Source organism: Varanus komodoensis, unplaced genomic scaffold, assembly GCF_004798865.1.
Source record: "Varanus komodoensis strain SLA01 unplaced genomic scaffold, ASM479886v1 scaffold10, whole genome shotgun sequence".
Taxonomy (NCBI): Eukaryota; Metazoa; Chordata; class Lepidosauria; order Squamata; family Varanidae; genus Varanus; species Varanus komodoensis.
Window position 1 is genome coordinate 15,933,364 of NW_025335269.1, and position 20,085 is coordinate 15,953,448.

Here is a 20,085-nt window from a genome sequence, read left to right on the forward strand (position 1 = left end):
TATGAGTCTACCAGTTCCTGAGAAACTATGCTTGGGGACTGCAACTGAATTCACCCTTCAGACAACTTTTTCACCCCAATTAGAATGAGCTCAGGAAGTTGATTAATGTAGCACTCGTGTACCCAAATTGCCCTCAAATAGCCTGAAAATCAGATGAATCTCCCCAGTTAGCAGGTATCAGATGGTGGTGAGTTCTAGAATCTGCCATATACTGCATACATTTCAAAAAATACAAAAGAAAATACTACTACTAAGAAAACGTACAGAATTCATTCATAGCACTTGCACTTACCAAAAATGTTTTGCCACCCACTAGGAGTCACCAGGGTGGTCTAAACCACATTTCAGTGGAACCTCTATGGCCCTGACCCATACTAATGATTGGCGGAGCTCCTCAAATCCCTTTACTTCCTTCCTAAGCCAGCTGGTTAAGATGCTGCCAAAGGCAACACAGTATAAAACACACACTGATGTGACTTGAAGATCTTTATCGTCACATTGACAGAATGGCTTCTGAACATCTTTCACCCCTCTCTCAATAACTATACTAACACTAGCCTTCTAAATTTCATGAATTACAGTTGTAAAAGCACTGTTTCAAGGCTAACATCAGCATGACTAAAAATATGTGAATGGAATTAACCAAAGACCATTATGGAAACTTTTTTTGCACTCTATACTATTCATTAAAATGCACACTGCTACTATGAACATTTTTGCTTAACTAAATTCATGCTACTTCGCATACGCAGAACCTTAAAATATCCTTTAGGTAAAGCCACTAACAGGAGAGGTCATCCACGATCCAGATGGCATGGGCTAGGATCCAAATAGCTAGGGTTATACAATGGGTTTGCATTTGCCCTGTGAAATTGTTGATCTTTCCTTAATTCTGACAAGCTGATCTCCCTGCATGTCATATCATAAACTACTTTTGAAACACTCTTCAGCTTTTAATGAGAAGGAATGGAACTTATTTGGAGAAAGGTGGTCTAAAGCCCTGTTGTGTCCATGAAACTACTTTTTTTTGCATCCTGGTCCTTGGCTTAAAACCAGTTAAGCTGATCTTACTGTTTTTTCTGACCTCTGTCAACTATATCCAAGTCAGTTTATTTTTGCATTCCAGTCATCTGAAGAAGTGAATATTGAGCTTTTCCATCATAGGCCATATTAACTGCATACCAGCAAAACACTGTGCAATATGGACAATAAAGTGAAAATTTTTAACATTAATCAGGTTCTATCACTATGATGAGTGACTCCTAAGGTTATGGTCCTAAAGTATAATGCAAGATGTAAGCAACTACATAGCAACTTAGTCAATGTCAAAGTTTGCTTATACTTGCAGTAATTTGTTCTATGAAAGGGAGAAATTTACACACATGGGCATGAGGGCATCTTAATCATCCTCCAAATGTGTGTGCACATAGTATAACTTCCCCATATGTTTCAATTACTGCATTTAATATTTAATTGTACAAATATTATGATAGTTTTATCATTTTCATATCTTACATTCAAGGTGGCTTACAGATTCCTAAAGACTAAACAATAAGCCTAACAATAAGCCAATAAGCCAATCAAGCATATAGCCAGCAATATTCAAGCAACAAATAGCTAGTGCACACTGTTTCAAATCCAAGATAAAAATAAAAAGATGTATCTTGCATTTTTTTAAAGAGAGGTACTTTGAGGCCTTATGGATCTCTGTCAAAGCTTAAAGCTAATGACTGCAAAGATTGCTCTCAGGTACAACTGATTTCCTTCCCTATAGAGGTCAAATCCAGCATCTTAATTTAAATCCAGAGTTGAACTCATAGCCAGTGCAACAAATAATAGGATCAATTGTACCCTCATACCCTCCCCATATCCATTAGGGTGTAGTATTCTATAGTAGTTGCGGTCTTTACAGCCTTCAAGGGCAGCCCTACATAGAAAACAATAGTTAATCCCCAAGGGCAAAAATCTGACTCTCCAAAAGTATTTAGCTGCTGTATCAAATGTAACACAAAAAAGGTTGTGCCATATCGATCACTTTCTCATAAAAGACTTGCACCAGGTCAAGGCACAACCTTAAGCTCAGGTAAATGTTCAGGTAAATCCAAGTGAGAGGTTTCAGCACGTAAGTCACTGCGGATACATAACCAGTAGCTGGTGCACCTGGGCCTCCTTGGACTATTTTCAAGTCTGTTCTGAAAGGAGTGAAAATAACCCTTTTACCCCAAACCGATGTACAAGGTAGTGCAATAAATGATTATCGACTACAGTGACAAAATCTGCTGTGGTCTATATAGAGGAAAGAACCAGTCTATCTTATGAAGTTAAGAAAGAATTGATTGATAATGGCAGTTAGGCTAGTGATAGTTAAATATTGGAACGAGAATTGGGTTTTGCAAAGGCATGAATGGTATAATGAAATATGGAATATGGTAATTAATGATAAACTAACGACAGAAATAAAAATTTAAAAAGGGTTTATGAAAGCAAATGAATATAATGAAATTTTGTAAAAGCAGTACTGATAGAAAGCACAGGTTGTAAACCCAATCAAGATTATATGAATTTCTTGAGGGGATATGGGTATAATTGAAATATATTATATATTATTAATTGTTATAGTATGTGCACGATGGTAGTATTGGTCTCTGGGATGGTGGGTGCACTCTTTCATTTATCCTTTTTTTAACTATTGTGTTCCTGTTATGTTATATTACAATTGTTGTAATTGTATTTATAGTTTTTTTTCTGTCAAAAAAAATAAAGTCCGGGGGGTGGGGGAAGAACCAGTCTATCTTTATAACAGATCATCAGGGCTTTTTACTTTAGTTCAGTCCCTCAAAAATTTGCAAATGAAGCAGCGAATAACCTTTTTTCCTTGTTGCTGTCAGATGTGTCCACACATCCTATGTCCTACATCTGCCCTCTTCAGGGAGAAAACAGTTTGAAGCCATTTTTGAGAGTTCATGATAAGAGGTTCCACAATCCCAGTTCTGTGCATATACAGCAGTGTTCAAAGAAGAAATGCCTGTTTTGTGTGCCTTTCAGCTGAACTTAGTGGTTAGCTTGAAGGCAGCACAAAATAATCATCTGGGGTATATTAACTTCTGTATTAGTCTATTTATGTTCTTGAAATATGGCAGTCAGTGATCAAGTTTAGACAAACGTTAGCTCAACATGGTTTTATTCTCTAATCCACTTTTTATTGGTTAGAAGAAAAACATAATGGATCATATTTAATGCTATAGCAAAGAAATACATACCATTCTAAAAATATTTGGCATGAAAATTCCACTAGCATATTTATTCAGTGGTTACACTGGAATTTCAAGGGGAAAGGAGAGTTATTTCCCTTGACTATCACCATTTTAAAAGAACATGTAAACTAGTAATTTAACCAAAAGTTTCATTCCTTTATAATTAGGTGCACACAAATCCATATTAAAAAGCTTACCTGACAGAACTGTAGTCTGCTGAGCATCAAGGTCTGTATTTAGAGACATACGACCACCTTTGGCCAATCTATCATAGAGCAAAGTTATATGTTTCTTCAGCCTATTGGTATCCTTGGGAATACACAACTGATTGGAAAATGCCAAAGCATGGTCTTTAGAACTTTTGGACAAACATGTTTTCAACAAATGGGAGATAGATGCATCCACACTTTCTTCCCAACCCTGCATGAAAGAGTAAATACGTTTCCAAATTAAAAATTAATTACAATTCAAACTTGTTCTTTTACAACAGGAAAAGATTACATTAACTCAGTATTAAACAAACAACCCCATCCCCTAGCAGAAGCTTGAGTCAATAATGACACTGAAATATACTTACAGATGTTAAGACTTGCATCTTTTTATCAAATAAAATATGTAGTAACAAAAAATTAAATGTAAGGAATTCAACAATAAGAAAATAAATGATAGTTAAACTGTTTTTATGAGTATACATTTAATTTTAAAACTGCTAAGAAAAATAAGTATTCTGTTATATCCCTTCACATTCATTCATACTTTTATGATACAGATTTAATTCTTGGAATATCTATGGTCATTAATGCTGATAAACATTGACCGTTTTTTCTAAAGGATGGCTGAATCACTTCTCCCTTCACATAATTTGGATAAATAATTTTATGTATTATTTACACATTTTATCTTGTTCACTTTTTTTCACACCCTCATCATTCCACACATCCCAACAGTTGGCACAGTAGCCATTTTTCATTCCTTTTGCAAAAATTGTCAGACTAATGCTAACATCTATACCATCACCCCTTCATCTTCTCTCCTATTGTGGTTCATCATATAGCCACATTATAGTATTATGCATGGGGGACAACTGGATCACATATCGTATCACATATTTTAGAAAGTGTGAAAAATATCCTGCCAAGATTGTTTAACACAGCTGTGTTAATTTCCCAGATTTTAAACTCAATTTTTAAAATTCTGACAAATGCTCAAGTTTTTGCTGTTGAGTTTTATTTTTTCTTGTGTTATTTTGATTACGTGCTCACAATCATCCATGACTAGTCTGATGTTCTTCCTCATACAGTTTCCCTCTTTTTGTAGTAACTCTCGGCAGATATATACAGGTCTCACAAGCTTCAAATATTTCCCATACCATTCTAAGGGTCATTTATATGATTTCCTTATTTTTTATTCCAATGTAGAAACCAAACCTATGTTCTTGTTTGGTTGATTATTTAGCTTCCATCTGAAATGTTCTCCTTCTTTCTAGCAGGCATACATTTCATAGAAGCATAGTCTGCATAAATCCTTAGAACTACTTGTAAATCTTTTTAATTTATTTATCCAAAAAGGAAGAAACAAATAATTTATGCATATTTATTTTATTTTATTTATGTATTTAAAACATTTTTATGCCGCCCCCCATCGTGACAAAGCCTCGAGGCAGCTTACAACCAAAACAAAAATATACAAAATTATACAAAAACAAAAATATTAAAACCCGGTGCATCTTGGCTTAAAAATTTTAAAATCCTACACAATAAATTAACACTTAAAATAAGTTTTAAAGGTCTTAGCCTGGTGCCGAAAAACAAATAATGACGGCACCAGGCAGACCTCTCTGGGGAGCGCATTCCATAGGTACTCTTATTCCATATGAGTAAGTCTTTTCTGTATAAGACTTATGAGTCAGTCTTGTACCTATATGCATATAAAGTATAATTTTAAGGGGATTTAGTATCTACAAAGATCAATAAATGATCTAATCCATTCTGGAGGAACATCCCCCCTGGCACTTTCACATTTTTATCCTCTGCTGGACATATGTCTAAACTTATAGTTTCCCTTTCAGTCCAATAATCCACTTTTCTAATTAACCCTTGCCCAGGAATCAGCCCAACTGAGAGCCATAGGACTGTGCTATTAAATGGTAGAACTGTCTGTTAGGTGCATAAATGCATCCTAAGGAGTTTCATTTCCTCCAGATTACCATCATCATCATCAACAAAAAGGTAATTCTGGAATCTGTTGAAATTGCGACACTAAGAAAATACCACATACAACAGAGTTCCACATGAACCCATAATCAGGACCAAACTACACATGATGCTAAAAGCATGATTAGAACATGCATGCGTACACACACACACAGTGCAGAGCATGTGTGCTTGGTGTGTGTGTGCAGAGAAGTGGGGGAGGAAGAATATGATAATTACTACTCTTTTCATTACACACATTTAATGTTTAATAGGACTGGCACAGACTGTACTTTCTATATTTCATGTACATTTGAACATAACATTGACATTTCTGTATCTGTGGGTATATGCACACCCACACCCTTGCCAACTGATTGATGTCTCCAAGGAAGCTAACTCTATAAAAGGTTATGAACCCAGTATACATTGCCTCAAGCTGGTCTTCTCCTTCTCCTTCCATGCAGATTAGAACGAAAGGCTTCTAACTAAAGTATGTATCTTTTTAAAGTTGACCAACTAGGCTGGCTTTATGATACAAAAGAAGAGTATTGCAGAAGTCAGTAACAAAAGTCAGAACAAAGAATACTGGCTATTAGGGAAAGTGGCTTAAGGATACAAATGTCACAGCAAACTGAATACCTCTTTCCCCTTCCAAACTGGAAAAACCTGTCTTCAGGGTGTGGTCTGTCCTCCTAAATTAACACTATATAATTGGACTAATGATAGTAAGTCTACCCACATGTTCACTCCTCAGAATTCCCTCCTGAACTTGAAACTTTCTAGTTCTCAGCAACTCCTGGGCTTATCACTTGGGTTCATCAGATTTGGCATTTCAGCTGTGAAATCCAGCCCTAACTCTTCTTCCACCGCTTGAAGCAGAAGTCAGCAAACTTTGAAAGATGCATTATGGGAGCAGTAGGTTCAATCCCTACACTTGCTAGCCTTTGGTTTTTTCCCTATATTACAGATAGCCTATATCACATGGCTATCTTTCTAAACATTCTTAAACATTCACAAGACACATGAAGGTTGTTCATTAAGACATAGGCCAAGATCCTACAAACATGCTAAGTCCCTCTTTCCCATTGTAATCTCTGGCAGTTCTGAACAACTGAGAAAGAGGGAGGAGGAAAAAAGAGGGAGAGTAAAATAATCCACATATTAAACTATTAATATGCAAGCTGAAGTGTTAAGTCTCTTTTCATTAACAATTAAGAAAAAACATCTGAACCATAGTTTTATCCCACAAATATGAAAGCAATTTCATTGAATAAACTGCTTCTTTATTTCACATATCAGAATGCTGCATCAATGGGTAATCTGCCTTGGCCATCTTGCCTAAGAAAAAGAGCCCGATATCTGGGTCTGTTGCCCAAGCCCCTGGAACTGATTTGGGGGTCACACTGTGGGGGAGAGCTCAGGTGGAAAGGGGAAACCATTCCACTGGTGGACTCATTCTAGCTGACAATATAATGAAAGAAAGGCAGATACTGCTTTGAAACATGTTTTAAAAGCTGCAGTATATAATGACCAACCTAACCAAATCTCATTTGAAACAAATGCTTAGCATATTAAATTCTAGCATCCAGGATTTACTGAAATAAAAGGAAGTACTTTATGCAACACATAGTTAAACTACAGAGTTCATTCCCACAACATTGCTGTAAACTAGGTATAAATCTTCTTTACAAATATGAATTACTCTTTCTAACTTGAGTTAATTACAATATATTACATGGATTTCAAGTTTCAAGCAAGTTCATGTGAGTAAATCATATAAAATCTCTCTCACACTACGTAGTCTTCTAAAAGAAAATTAATCACCCATATGTATTGAACATTCATGTGCAGATTCATATATTTTAAAACTTTGAACTTCAACCTGCTCTTCTACTTCAAAGGCCATGAAGATAGTTTATAAAGCAAAGCTACTTAAAACTTGGATCTGTACTACTTTCTTTACTCATCAACTTCTCCCAGTCAAAATCTGCTCTTCGAGTTGAATATGTTTTCACTGGGCAAGGATGAGGGGAGGGGGTCACCTCACCCCATGCCTGAAGGGTGATATAGAGATAACAGAACACTTGTTGGTGGCATAATTCGAACATTTTGCAGGCATACTGTTTGCATTTCTGTGTTCTCCTTATCTTCTTAATATGGCGGCAAATTCATAGCCATTTCTAGGAGGCGAAGAGCAAAGCAGCAGGTGGTCCTAGCCAGGCCATTTGAGAATTTCTCGCTGTATCAGTTCTTCCTTGGATACACTCAGACATTGTCCTTGGAGGAGAGGAACCAAGCGGCAGTTGGTCCTGGTCAAGCCAGTGGAGAGGGCCTTGCTATCTCATCCCTCCCCATGCAAAATTATGAGATATATTGTTGTCATTACAAATAAAGAAAAAATACAAAGGAAAAAATATGAATTAATTCTGCTAGTGTTGTCATTTTACTATCTGACCAGAAGCCTACACAATTAGTAGCTCTTTAAAGAAAAAAAATACACAGTCCTGGAGAAAAAAATGCAATATCTGTAGAAACTGAAACCTAAAACTGCACTGAAGATATACACTGAATTACTATATAAAAATAAAAGTTACGTTAAAAAACCTACAGAGTATGATACCTTCCATTTTGCGGGATTAAATTTCTAGTGTGCAGGTCCTAAAAACATCAACTCAAGTGCACAGAAACTCCCAGATGGAAGTTAACTGGCTTATTTTGGCATTAATATATTGAATTATTTTGGCACAAGTTTTCATAACGAGAAGCCTACTTAATTAGATGCATGAAGATGTCTGAAAATGCAATTGGTTTACATGCACACTGAAAGACAAACACTCTTAAAGTAAAAATTACAACAGGAGGAACACATACACTCTGGATGTCAATCCTCTACCTACCCAGCTGAGAGTAAACTTTACTGAACTTAACAGAAGTAATTTTTGAGTACAGATGTATAGCACTGCATTGCAGAAATTTAATTTGTCTCAGATATGGTATATGGCCAAATGTGACCATCATTCTGTGTTCTGAACTGATATCAAAAATATAATGTAAATGCAGTGTTTCAGTTGAAGCTTGCTGGTTTCTTCCCACTCCTTTTCCATGATATCATGTTGCATTTTTTATCAAAAGTGATATATTTATATTACTTTTATATTACTGCAACATAGTTGTGTTGAAATCAGATAGTAGTGTGAAAGGTGAATTCATCATCTTTTAAAAATCTTACTTATTCCTACTGGTGATGCAGTGCTTCCTAATATCTTAAATATTATGGAATTGAGAGTACCAAGATGGTGTGTGAGATTTATCTCAGCTTCTTAGGAAGAATTAAGTAAACCCTGTGTAAGTGGAATTGTATGCCTGAAGAGATAGACATATCTATTTAAAGCATGTAAATCATGCAAAGATCACAAGTAGGGTGACCAGGTATCCTATATCATATCAGACAGCCTGGTATTTCCTCCTCTGTCTGGGATAGTGTCTTCTACTATGTACATCCAGTAAAGCAGAAGTTCAGAGAAGCAGGTTCTAACTGAGTTATGGTCTTTAAAACAACCAATTAACAAAACTTTAATTACCAAGAGAGCAAAAAGAAATTTGTTTCTTACTCTGAATTTATGTTCTAAAAGCCTCATAGATACCATTTCTTCATCTTGATATGGCACCTTACTTTGGATCATGTAGGCATAGCCAAAAGTAGCTTCTTTAGGGGAAGGAGCCATTTTGTCTCCCAGACCAGACTGGCAGAGTAAGCATTCAACCCTGCACTGTAGAAAAAGCATAAACAGAACTACATCTGTTCTGTACTACTACTAAGTGTATAAAAACATGAAAAATAAACACTATGTGGACACATTGACATGATCCAGAAATCCCTGTCTACCTTTCCTGTAGGTAAGGTGGCAGTAGAAGCCATAACCATTCTCTTTCCACTCTACATGATGCTAGACAGGGCATGTGGGATGCCCTGCATAAGACCATGAGAATACAAATTCATGGTAAGAAACACATTTCTGCTTCGCTGGAGCCTCACAGAGAACATTCTTAAACTCAGGACTTTGCAGAGCACTACAGTCATTCCCAGAGAGGAATACAAGCCCAAATCACCAACTTCTGCAGTACCTAACCCCAAAGACTGCATCTTTTTAAAGAACTGGCATCAATTTTACATAAATAGTAGAGGTATGTACAGAGACCCTGTGAACAAAGAAAAAATGCTCTTTAATTGCTGCAGAAGCAGTCACCCATTGTAAGGAATAGACCATGATTCCTCCCAGGGGCTGTTTGGACATTGGATATTACCTCTTCCCATCAATGAGAGATTGTGTACTTCTGTCCTAAGACCTTGGGCTGGATGGAGATGACAAACAACCCAGGGGAGTGTGGGGGCCAATGAGGAAGAAACAGGGGATGCAGGCAGGAGTAGTGTACTCTGGGATTGATTTTCAGCCACCAGGGGTGATGGGATACATGACACCATCTGCAGGGAAGATGGAGAAGCATGGAAACCATGCATGTATGGAAACCATACACATGTCTGAACCTAGAACACAAGTGAGGTTCCCATGCTGTGTGGTGAATGCAAGGCATTGCTTACTCATAGCACTGTAAGTGAATGCAGCCACAGAGTTCAATAGGTTTACTTGTGGCTAAGCAGGTATAGGATTGCAGCTCCAACTCCTTAAAAAGAATAATTTCATCAGGTGCTGTTTCTCATTATATTCTAGCATTTAATCTAAATATGGCTTAACTTTCAGATTGTATTACAACTTTCAAACACTAACTAATTAGGGATGAACTAATGGAATAGAAACTAGGACTGATGGTAAATGAAGGATTTATTTCATTTGGGGATCTTTCAATTTCAATTCTTTCTGAATTTACATATATATTAGTACATACAACTTTGAAACTACTTTTGCTTTCTTTTTGTTGATGCTTAACTGCTTACTCCAACCAAAAGAGATTTTTAAGCGTCTAAATTCAGCCTTAGTGGTAATAAAACATAGGCACACAGACACAGAGACCATAATAAAAGTTCACTTTTCCTACATATTTTACAAAAAAAAATAAAAGCTATTACTAATAAATAGTTCAAAGAAAAACAGTGTTCATGAATAACTTATGAAATGCAAAGGAAGGCTTCTTTTGTCATAAGGTATTTCAGAATATATTCCAAAATTCCCCAGACTGGATGACAGGTATATCTAATTCTATTTTCCTCCCAAAATAAAAATTAAGATTTTCATTATATGGCTGAAACATGTGGAAGTTCTCTTCTATAATTTCATTCTATGTAATATAGCAAAAAGTGTGTTTCTTCTGACAGTCAAAAATATTGCCCTGAAATTCTGTACCCTGAAATGCTGTGAAATGAAACAGATGAACCTTTAAAAAAGTTATTTGGCTTAAAGGTAGGAACATGGTTTCCAAATAGTTATCCAAATGTGTCTGGCTCTGTTATTAGGGCAAGTTTTGTGAACAACAATAAACGGAATATTGATTTGTCTGTGGTAAACAGAGACTCCTGTCTCTAATGGTCTGCTGTGATGTTTAAGCAGAAAGAACCAGAGGTCCTTGCAACTTTGGGTCACTTTTAAGCTTTTAAACAAAGTTTCTTCATCAGATTAACAGCATGAAAGGTCAAAGAAGATAACTGACTGTGGATATAAACTGACTTCTCTATGTAACAAAGAGAGATTTCTCCATCACTTAAGAACTACCTCACTAATTTGACTGATAAATAGAATGTTTGCCAGTTTATCTGTTTCCCCTGCAATCTATAGACCAAATACACTGAAATTCTTTACTTAAGGAATGCAAATAAATAATTATCTTGATATGGATTATTTATTAATTTATTAAAAGCTTTTCTATCCCATCCCCTACAAACGTCTTGGGATGGATTGTGGGCAAGATAGACAAAAACATTATGCTTGAAGAAATACAATGGTAATAAAATAACTACTCCTATAATAGTGCTCCAGTCGTGCAAATTATACACCAATGTATATGTTTGAAAGTCAAACAACACATTGCACAGGAGGTATATTATCATTCTCCTTAATTTTTTTTTTTTTTAGTTAAGGGCAGCCCCAGAAATTTTGATAGAAGCAGAAGTTGTGAAACCTTTGTTCTGTTAGGATCTTTGGGCTTCGTATGACACAATCCTATGCATCATCCTACAATGCTGGCAGTTGTAGAGCTTTTTTCTGCCTGAACATGGATATGTTTGTGTCTTTAATGAACTGGGACAAAGACTATAGATAATACTAAAGTATAAACATTTGCTAACCGTTACTAGTAAAACTAAGTTTATAAAGCTAGTCTCAATTTAAATACAAGCCGTATTATTGATCTTTATGCACCCCCACATGATCTTTATTCAAATTAAATGTAATAAATAACATTGCAGATTATACTACAGAGATAAAACAAAGAGAGAGACTTAATGACATCATCACCACTATAATATAAACTACACAAATATTTATTATTTGATTGAGTTCTTATAGACATTATGTTTATCAGGGATTTTACCAGTCATAAAATATATGTTAGTATTAGATTTTTTTTAAATTTTCCCATCCCATAAACATAGACAGTATTAATAACTGTAGTGACCAGAGGGTGAAGCATCACTCAGTCCAGGCGCCAGGCACATGCTATATCAAAACTAACATGCTGCATAAACCTTTTGAACCCTTTAAATAAGCTGCGTAAATTATCTTCCCTAAAAAAACAGATTTTGCTATTGCAAACACATTCCATATCTCAAACATTATGTTAACATATTCAGAATTATTTCCCTACGTTTGATCTGTTAAAAGGCTGCTAAAAGGCCACAGAAACATTAGTCGGAAAACACTATATCACCTCAACGTACATCTGTCTTCCTCTTGTACAAGCAAAAGGAGACTTTGACAATAAAGAGACCTGTTTTTTAAAAAATTGCAAGTGACAGATATTACTATAGGATCAGTCTGATGTTAATTTAAGAGCTACGGGTTATGGCTTACTTAGCAAAAAAAAAAAAATAGAGAATGCCATGTAAAAAGGGAATGCTCCAAATATATGGGCCAATTTTTTAAGGGTTTTCTTAGAACAGCAATTTTGCCCTGGCACAATTTGACTGTGGCACCAAGAATACAAGCTGCTCTTTTTATTTTTATACACCTAGGATTGTATCCAGTAGTACGAGTAAAACTTGGAGAACCTGATTTCTGTCAATCCACACTTATCCACACTGTCTTCCATGACTCCAGAAAAGCTGATTCTGAGAGTTGGGAAAAGTCCAAAACAGTATGTGATATGGTAAAGATGGCTGCAGTAGAATGGCAGGGAGAGGAAAAGAGAATTGGGGGCCCACCTTAAATAAGTAAATGTGCTTTGCACTAGAGTATAGCTACCACTGGATGCAATCCCTATTCAGGTAAGCCCAACTTTAACTACTTGAAACAAGTAGGTTTGTTTTTAAAATGTTAACAAAAGTCTAAAATACAAGAAGCTGTGTTTCTATTTTAAAATGGCACATATCTATTAGACTAAAGAGAACTGTATTTCTCCATAGCTTATTGTACTGTACTGTTCAATTGTTTCTGGGAAAAACAAGTGGGAAGCTTCATCTGAAAACATCAATGCAATACCAAAAACATTCCCCCTCTTGACACCAAACCTCCCTTCTCTTTAAATTACATTCAGATTTCTGTGACACTTTAATAACCTCAGTGCAGAATTCCTATAGCATACTGTGGGGGAAATACACACATGTACTTCAAATCTTCCATGAATTTCAGGTTTTCAATTTAGCATATCACAGCACCATTTATATCTGATTCCCTGGAATTTGATATTCTATATTGTGAGATATATATGTCTGAACGCCACAAATGGGTAAACACTTAACGTATCAAACAGATTTTTCCATGTTGTACCTGCAATGTGTCAAAGCATTACAGTAAAAAGGCCAAACAGATTAAGATTATTGATATACAATTCTAACCATTCTAAATCTGAGAAATCACAGCTTTTTTCAGATGCAGTTCAGGTAGGTTTCAGAAGAAACACAGACAAAGAAAACTCAAACAGCTGAGAGCTGTTTATTATTGTGTGTACATGTAGCAAAGCACCACAGTTAATTGAGACACATTCCACAGAAAACACAGGTGAACATGATCTATGGGTACATATACAATATCTCAGAAGTTGTGCTCTTTTTCCAGATTGAGGGCTGTGCCCAAATAAGTCCATTAGATTTTATTGGCTAATAGAATGTACATATCTTTCAAAACTTGCTTCAAAAATTGTTGGAATGACTACAAAAAGTAAAACTAATGGAGCAAAACTTGAAATAACACAAAAGGCCAAGATTCATTTCAAAATACTCTGAAGGTCCACTTCATCTTTAGTTTAACCAAGCCTGGAAATATTTTTCCTAATTATAAAGGACGAAGCTATTGAATGAAAGTATCAAAAATTGCCAGCCATTTTCAAGACATATATCTAGACAGAGGTTTATCTAGTTAGCAGCATGAACTTTAATTAACATACTTAGAATTGAACCCAGCTTTAGGTGCCTGCTACTAGGCTGGGATAAGGCCTAAGAGAACAGGAGCAAGACAGTTTTCTATTTGGCAAGCAAGAATGCTCAGGGGAGCATGTATTGCACAGCAATTAAATTAGGCTGCCAAAAAAATCAATTAGAGAAAGAATCTGTTCTCTAGTTCTGAAGCCCATTGGAAAGATCTTCCTTTTCCTTTCCTTCTCTTGCTGGGAAACTGTAGATAGGATTGGTGTGACAATGGGGTGGGGGGAGGCTACTCCATTTTCTATCTCTCTATGGGGCTGCTCAGTTTTGTGTTTTGGCTTCTCTCCCTCTCCATGTGCATAGCTGCTTTTCCCATTCAAGCATTTTTCTTCCCGTTTAAACAACTATTCTGTTCCTGGAACTCAGCAACAGCTGCTACTAAAGAAACTTTAAAGCCCCAGAATTTATCTAAGAATACATTCCTTCCGTATTTCTCTCAGCTTATACCACTTCATTCAAACAGCATGTAGATTTTTACACTAGAAAAGGTTTGTTTTTTAAATTGATTGAGCAGCTAGTGCCTGTTTCTCTGTATCTTCAACTTTCTCCACTCCCTACTCCCACTTGCAAATGGCTTCTCTTTCACTTCCCACCCCCTTTGCACCTCAAAAAAGCCTCATTAATGAAAATATTTACTTTAAAAGGGAAAAGAAATAGGCTGGATTGTGAAGGAGAGTTGCTGCAAGGAAGAAAGAAAGATCTGGAATGGATTTCTTTGACAGAGAAGCAAGCTGTGTTTCTTAGTTGTTTTAACCATTGTTTTTGAAAAAAGGAAATACATTTGGTTTCCTCTGAAAATTGGCTGCACTTTCATAGTGGCCCAAATCTGCCACGTGAAGGAGCCTGATATCCTTTCCTTAATGTTATGTCCACCCTTGATACAAGAACACTTAGAAAAATCAGAATATATGAAGTTGCTATGGGCTGAATCAGACCATTGGTCTATCTATTTTTGACACTGGCTAGCTGTGGTCTCCAGAATTTCAGGGAGTTAGTTCATTCCAGATGGACTTTCTTGTGGGATTATTTGTATGCTAGCAACATGAATAATATTCAGTACAGCTCAATAAGATATTCGGAAAACCCTGATTCTCCCTGGCTTCAACAAAAGAAAGTTCATTGAAAAGAAAATTGTATTGAACACATGCTCATCTACAACAGAACATGGGAAGCCCTTGATAATTACAGGCTAACTATTTTTCCAGATTTTCAGTAAATGCAACAGATTCTTACCATTTCTTGAGTATCCTGTGTCAGTGGCAAAAATGTAGCTTCCAGAATAGCAACTTGGTCAGCACTCAGTTTCTGCCACAGGCTAACCAGCAGAATTACCAGCTGGGTGACACTTTTTAACTTTGTGAATGCTTGGAACAATTTGGCTTGGTTTTCTTCAGCTGCATCTGCTAGAGCTATTACCTGCAAAAATCACAAACTTCTGTTAAGAATATTTTTAGTATCCTTGAACACTCAACACTAACATTACATTTGGCCAACTCTTTGTTTTCTTTAGAAGCACCTGATGAACTTTGCTTTCCGAAAACATAAGCCACTTATTATTCACCATCTTCTTGGAAGTAAGATGAATTTAAAATCCCTATGGTTGCATGATTACTCTATTACTCCAATCAGTGTAGAATGGAGTCTGTAGTGTGCATGGGCAGCATTCAGTGGGGCACAACTGCTAAAGGAAAATTACATTGTGCTAGCATAGCGCAAACTCAATAGCAGTAGTTGACAGGCCATTCCTGGGGAAAGTGGGGAGACCCCCAATGCTTTTGGTGTTATGTCAGCGTAGTTATTCTAATGCAATGTAGTTTGCTTTAGCAGTTATATCCACTTGAATATCGTCATATATGTAAGGCATCCCTCAGATTGATCGCTGGCATACAGTGTCACACAATCCATCTTAAACAAAATATAAACACTCATTTTAAATATCACCTATGATATTAAAACTTAATGTTTTCCCTGCTGAAGCAAGTAACTCTGTGAAATGGAAACATTTCCATTCCTTTTAATTAAACTTCTTAGCAGAACACTTCCAATTCTATACATACACACACACCTGTATTATTGTACTTATGTGAACTGGAACATTCTGCATTAAACAACAAGCCGCTTACTTGTAACTGTAACTCTTCAAGTGGCTACCTGTGCATTTACACACTTGTATGAGAATGTTTGACTGCACACACCCTCAGCAGCTTCCCACCTATTTCCTCAGTTCTTTGAGATTGCCTGTTACAGCTCTAGAACTGAGCAGAGCTTTAGTCACATGAGACACTATTATCTACAATGAACTTAAGATTGTGGGGTGGGTTTTGCAAGACGGCCACTCAGAACTGCAGCTACAGGTAAGCAACCTGCCTTTCTTCTTCATGCTCTCTGTACATCATACATGTAGGCAAGCTAACTTACTGGTGGTGGGCTGGTGTCCTGATGTAAGATTGTCTTGCACATCAAGTCTGTAATGGCTGATGAAGGTCTGGACTTAGGGTCTGCTCTGCAGAGCTCCCTGACCAAGCACCTCTAATATAGCCATGGCATAAGTCAAGCAAACATAGATTTGACCAGCAACATTTAGGTCAGCAAGTTCAAACAAGAACTTAATAGTGTGAACTACAATCTCTGCAATGTCACTGGTAGTCCTTGACACCATAAAACAGAAAACAAAAAAGTGAGAGGAGTGATGCAAGGCTCAGTGCCTGTTTTGTAGAAAGCCAATGTCCTTCAGACGCTCGAGGTATAAAGATGTCAAACAGAGCAGAATTAAATGGAAAGAACGTTTGTAGAATGATACCGATTCAAATGGAATTCAGACACCATCTTGCAAAGTACATGGTTCTGGGACTGAGCACCATCTTGTTGAGATGCAAAGTCATATAAAGTCAGCCTAGATGCAACTCACACAATTCACTGAATGGGTGAGCTGATGAAATAGCCACCAGGAAGGCAATGTCTGAAAGTATGAGAAAGAAATCTGTGGTTGTATGGTGTTTGAATGGCTTGGTGTTCAATGCCTACAGAATGACCGGCGAGATTCTGTACAACTGGAATAAACTGCTTAGAGAGTGGATGCAAAAAACCCTGCCCTGAAAGTTTCTTGAACCAAATAATTTGCTGACAGCTGTCATAGAAGCTATTTGTTTTATTTCAGAGTATGAGTGCTGTAGCTTGGCCAGAAACTCTAGAATGCTGTTCTGTGTAACTTGATCTTCTGCAGTAAATGGTCCGTTTTATAAAGTGATTTGTGTCAACTTGCCAGAGGTGTCAGGAGACTGAGCCTGACACAAAGTGACCTCTTGAGATTGGTCTTGAAAGCCTCTAGGGCCTTCTTGACTGTCAATAACTCAAATAAATTGATGTGATGCATGAGGTCCATTTTGGTCGACACCTTTTGCATCCCCAAAAGGCCACAGTGAGCTTCCCACCCCAACTGAGACAAACCTGTGCTAAAGATTCCAGTTAGGGAAGGCTGGAAAAGCCTAGATGCACCAACTAGTCTTGCACCTAGTTGGTGCATCTACCATACCAATGTATTCATCACTTCACATTGTACAAATTAACAGCTACCATGGACATTCCAGTGGTGGCTGAACAACTAGATAAACAAATCTGGAACACTCTCATCCTCAGTGTGGAAAGGCATGGGTATGGTAGTAGCTACCATCAGTTTCAGTAACTGCCTGGATCAATATAGTGCAAGTAAACTTCTGAGTGGATAACTTTCCTGCATGTTAGTGTTCCAGAGGAAGGAATCTTTGGCCCACTGTAGAATTTGAAACCATCTTTATTGGTTAGATTTTCTGTGTTGGCTTCAAGTGAAATTTTCTCTACATCTCACAAAAGGAGTGTCCATAATCAAGAAGTGTCCATGATTCCCTTCCTTGTAGAAGCTACCACCAGCCTGCCATCAATGCAGGGGTACAATGACATACCTTAAGACATAAAGCCAAGTTCCCATTGAAGCCATACACTTGAATGCCCTTGGTATAGTAGGAAGCCCAAAAGACAACACTTGAAACTGGTAGACATCAGGCCCAGTAGCAAAATGGAGGAAGCATTGGTGTTTCTGACCAATGGCAATTGGGAGATGCTTACTTCTAGATCAATGGATGTCGATCAATTCTCTTTCCATAAGAGCAGCGGAACAGATATCAACATGACCTTTTGGAATTACTTGTGGGAGACAGAAGCATTAATCTCCCTGATACACAGGAATAATGAAATAATAAATATTGAAATCATCATGATGTTGAAATGTTGAGACCCAACAAACCCAAATGCTTCATTAAGGGTGTCTATACTTCTGCCTGCACTGACAACAAAAGTGCCATAATTTTTGATAAAGCCAACAGGTGGAACATTGCTGAATTCTATCCTGTAACCCTTGGAAAGGTCCAACATGATAAATGCCCAAGCTGATAGAAAAGGCTCCAGGCAAGTTCCAAAGGTAGCACAAGAAGTGGGGGGTAGTCAAAGATGGCATGTGCTACAAAAGCTAGAAGGGGAATACTGATACTTTGGTAGTAATGCTGATAAAATAATTGACCATCCAGGTACCAGGCTTACTGTAAGGACAATGGATGACACCCACTACTCTAACTGTGTTCCTTTTCCCATATGCCAACAGTATTTTCACTTTCTGCAAGGAGTCCATAGCCTTCTCTGTTTTTGAGTCAAACAAATCCAAAAGGATCCAACAATTACCATGGATCCTCAGCCCACCTAATGTCTGCAAATGTTTATTTGCACTTCGGAAACCATCCCCCCCCCCCAGCAAGTTTTCCTTCTCCTCCAGGAGGTGATCATAGACCGCTTCCACTTTTTTTTCCCCACAAGAGTTGATAGCACAGTATTTCCAGCTCCTAATTGCAGATGCACAAATCCAGCACCATGGAAGGCTTAACCTGGAGATCTCTGTCATTCAGCTGTCTGCTTTCTTTATCCACAAAAGAACAGTAAACTTTTCATGAATTCTCCTGTGGAAGTTCCAGTACAGGAAAATTAGGAGCCAGGTGCATGAACAGAAAACTAGCTCCTTTCTCTTGCACCCAATATATATTCTGCAATTGCTTTATTTTTCTTTATTTTTTATTTCTGCATATTGAAAATGAATGAATTGTACTATTTTAATTGTTGTTAAAATGCTGTTAAATATGTTGTGAGTCACCCAGAGAGCCAATGGCTAATAGGGTGGCATACAAGTCATACAAGCATACATTTTCATCATTGAAGCCATAGAGAAAGGAGCTTTCCAGGACTGCTGGACAGCTTGCAGCAAGGTCAGTGATACTAGGGTTGTAACAGGAATTGACACTAAGTGCACCACGCCAAAGATAGGGTCTTTCATCCCTGCAACTGGTTGCCATTCTTCCAGGCCAAAGTACTGTACTCTACAGAGCACCTACCCTGAAAAACAGTCACATCTTACAAAGAAGCTGGATCCAGATTGCTCACTGCTGCATTTGGTGATTTCATAGATAGCACCAGGGAAGAACAGAATGTTGAATCTAAGTAGTAATCATCTATCCCTGACTCTGGAAGCACTCCTGGAAGCAGAGTGTAAATTGGTAGTTTATATAGACACCTGAGGCACCTCTAGCAATGAAGTAGTCCAAGCAATAGCTGAGCACAAGCCCAAGAGTAGCATTTGGGCAGCTGGATGGATGATAGCACAACTTCTGCTTCCCGTGGAGCAGTGTGGACAAACTGCCAATGTGACTGAAGTCACTATTAAGAGTTACATTGAAGGTACTGGGGTGGGGAGAGGAGTTGTAGCAACCATGGCAGAAGAACAATATGAGAAGCCAGGAATGTCGCCTGGTTTGCTGGAGGCTGAGAAGTTACAGCCGACAGTGCATGTTGGTACCAATTAGGAGATACCAGTTTGGGATAACAAGGACAGTTATATAAATGTCCAGTCTCTGCCCTCCATTCGTGAGTGCATCTCTTCTCAATGCATTGCCATGGAGGTACCAGCTCAAATGCCTATCTCAATCTGAAAGTGGCATTTGGGATCTTCATCTGGAACTCTAGTGTAAAC

At 37.4% G+C, this 20,085-nt stretch overlaps 1 protein-coding gene across 4 annotated transcripts in view; it reads right to left on the minus strand.

The window, feature by feature from the left end:
- BBS9 (Bardet-Biedl syndrome 9) overlaps positions 1-20,085 on the minus strand; it is a 271,501-nt gene that overhangs the window by 150,882 nt on the left and 100,534 nt on the right. For 3 of the 4 annotated variants that reach the window (XM_044454645.1, XM_044454636.1, XM_044454629.1), the window contains exons 19-20: positions 15,273-15,455; positions 3,452-3,674 (exon numbers count right to left, since the gene is read on the minus strand). In XM_044454645.1, coding sequence (XP_044310580.1) covers positions 3,452-3,674; positions 15,273-15,455 — 406 coding nt within the window. Of the gene's footprint in view, positions 1-3,260; positions 3,317-3,451; positions 3,675-15,272; positions 15,456-20,085 lie in introns of all 4 variants that reach the window. The other variant, XR_006417058.1, reaches the window with a different exon arrangement.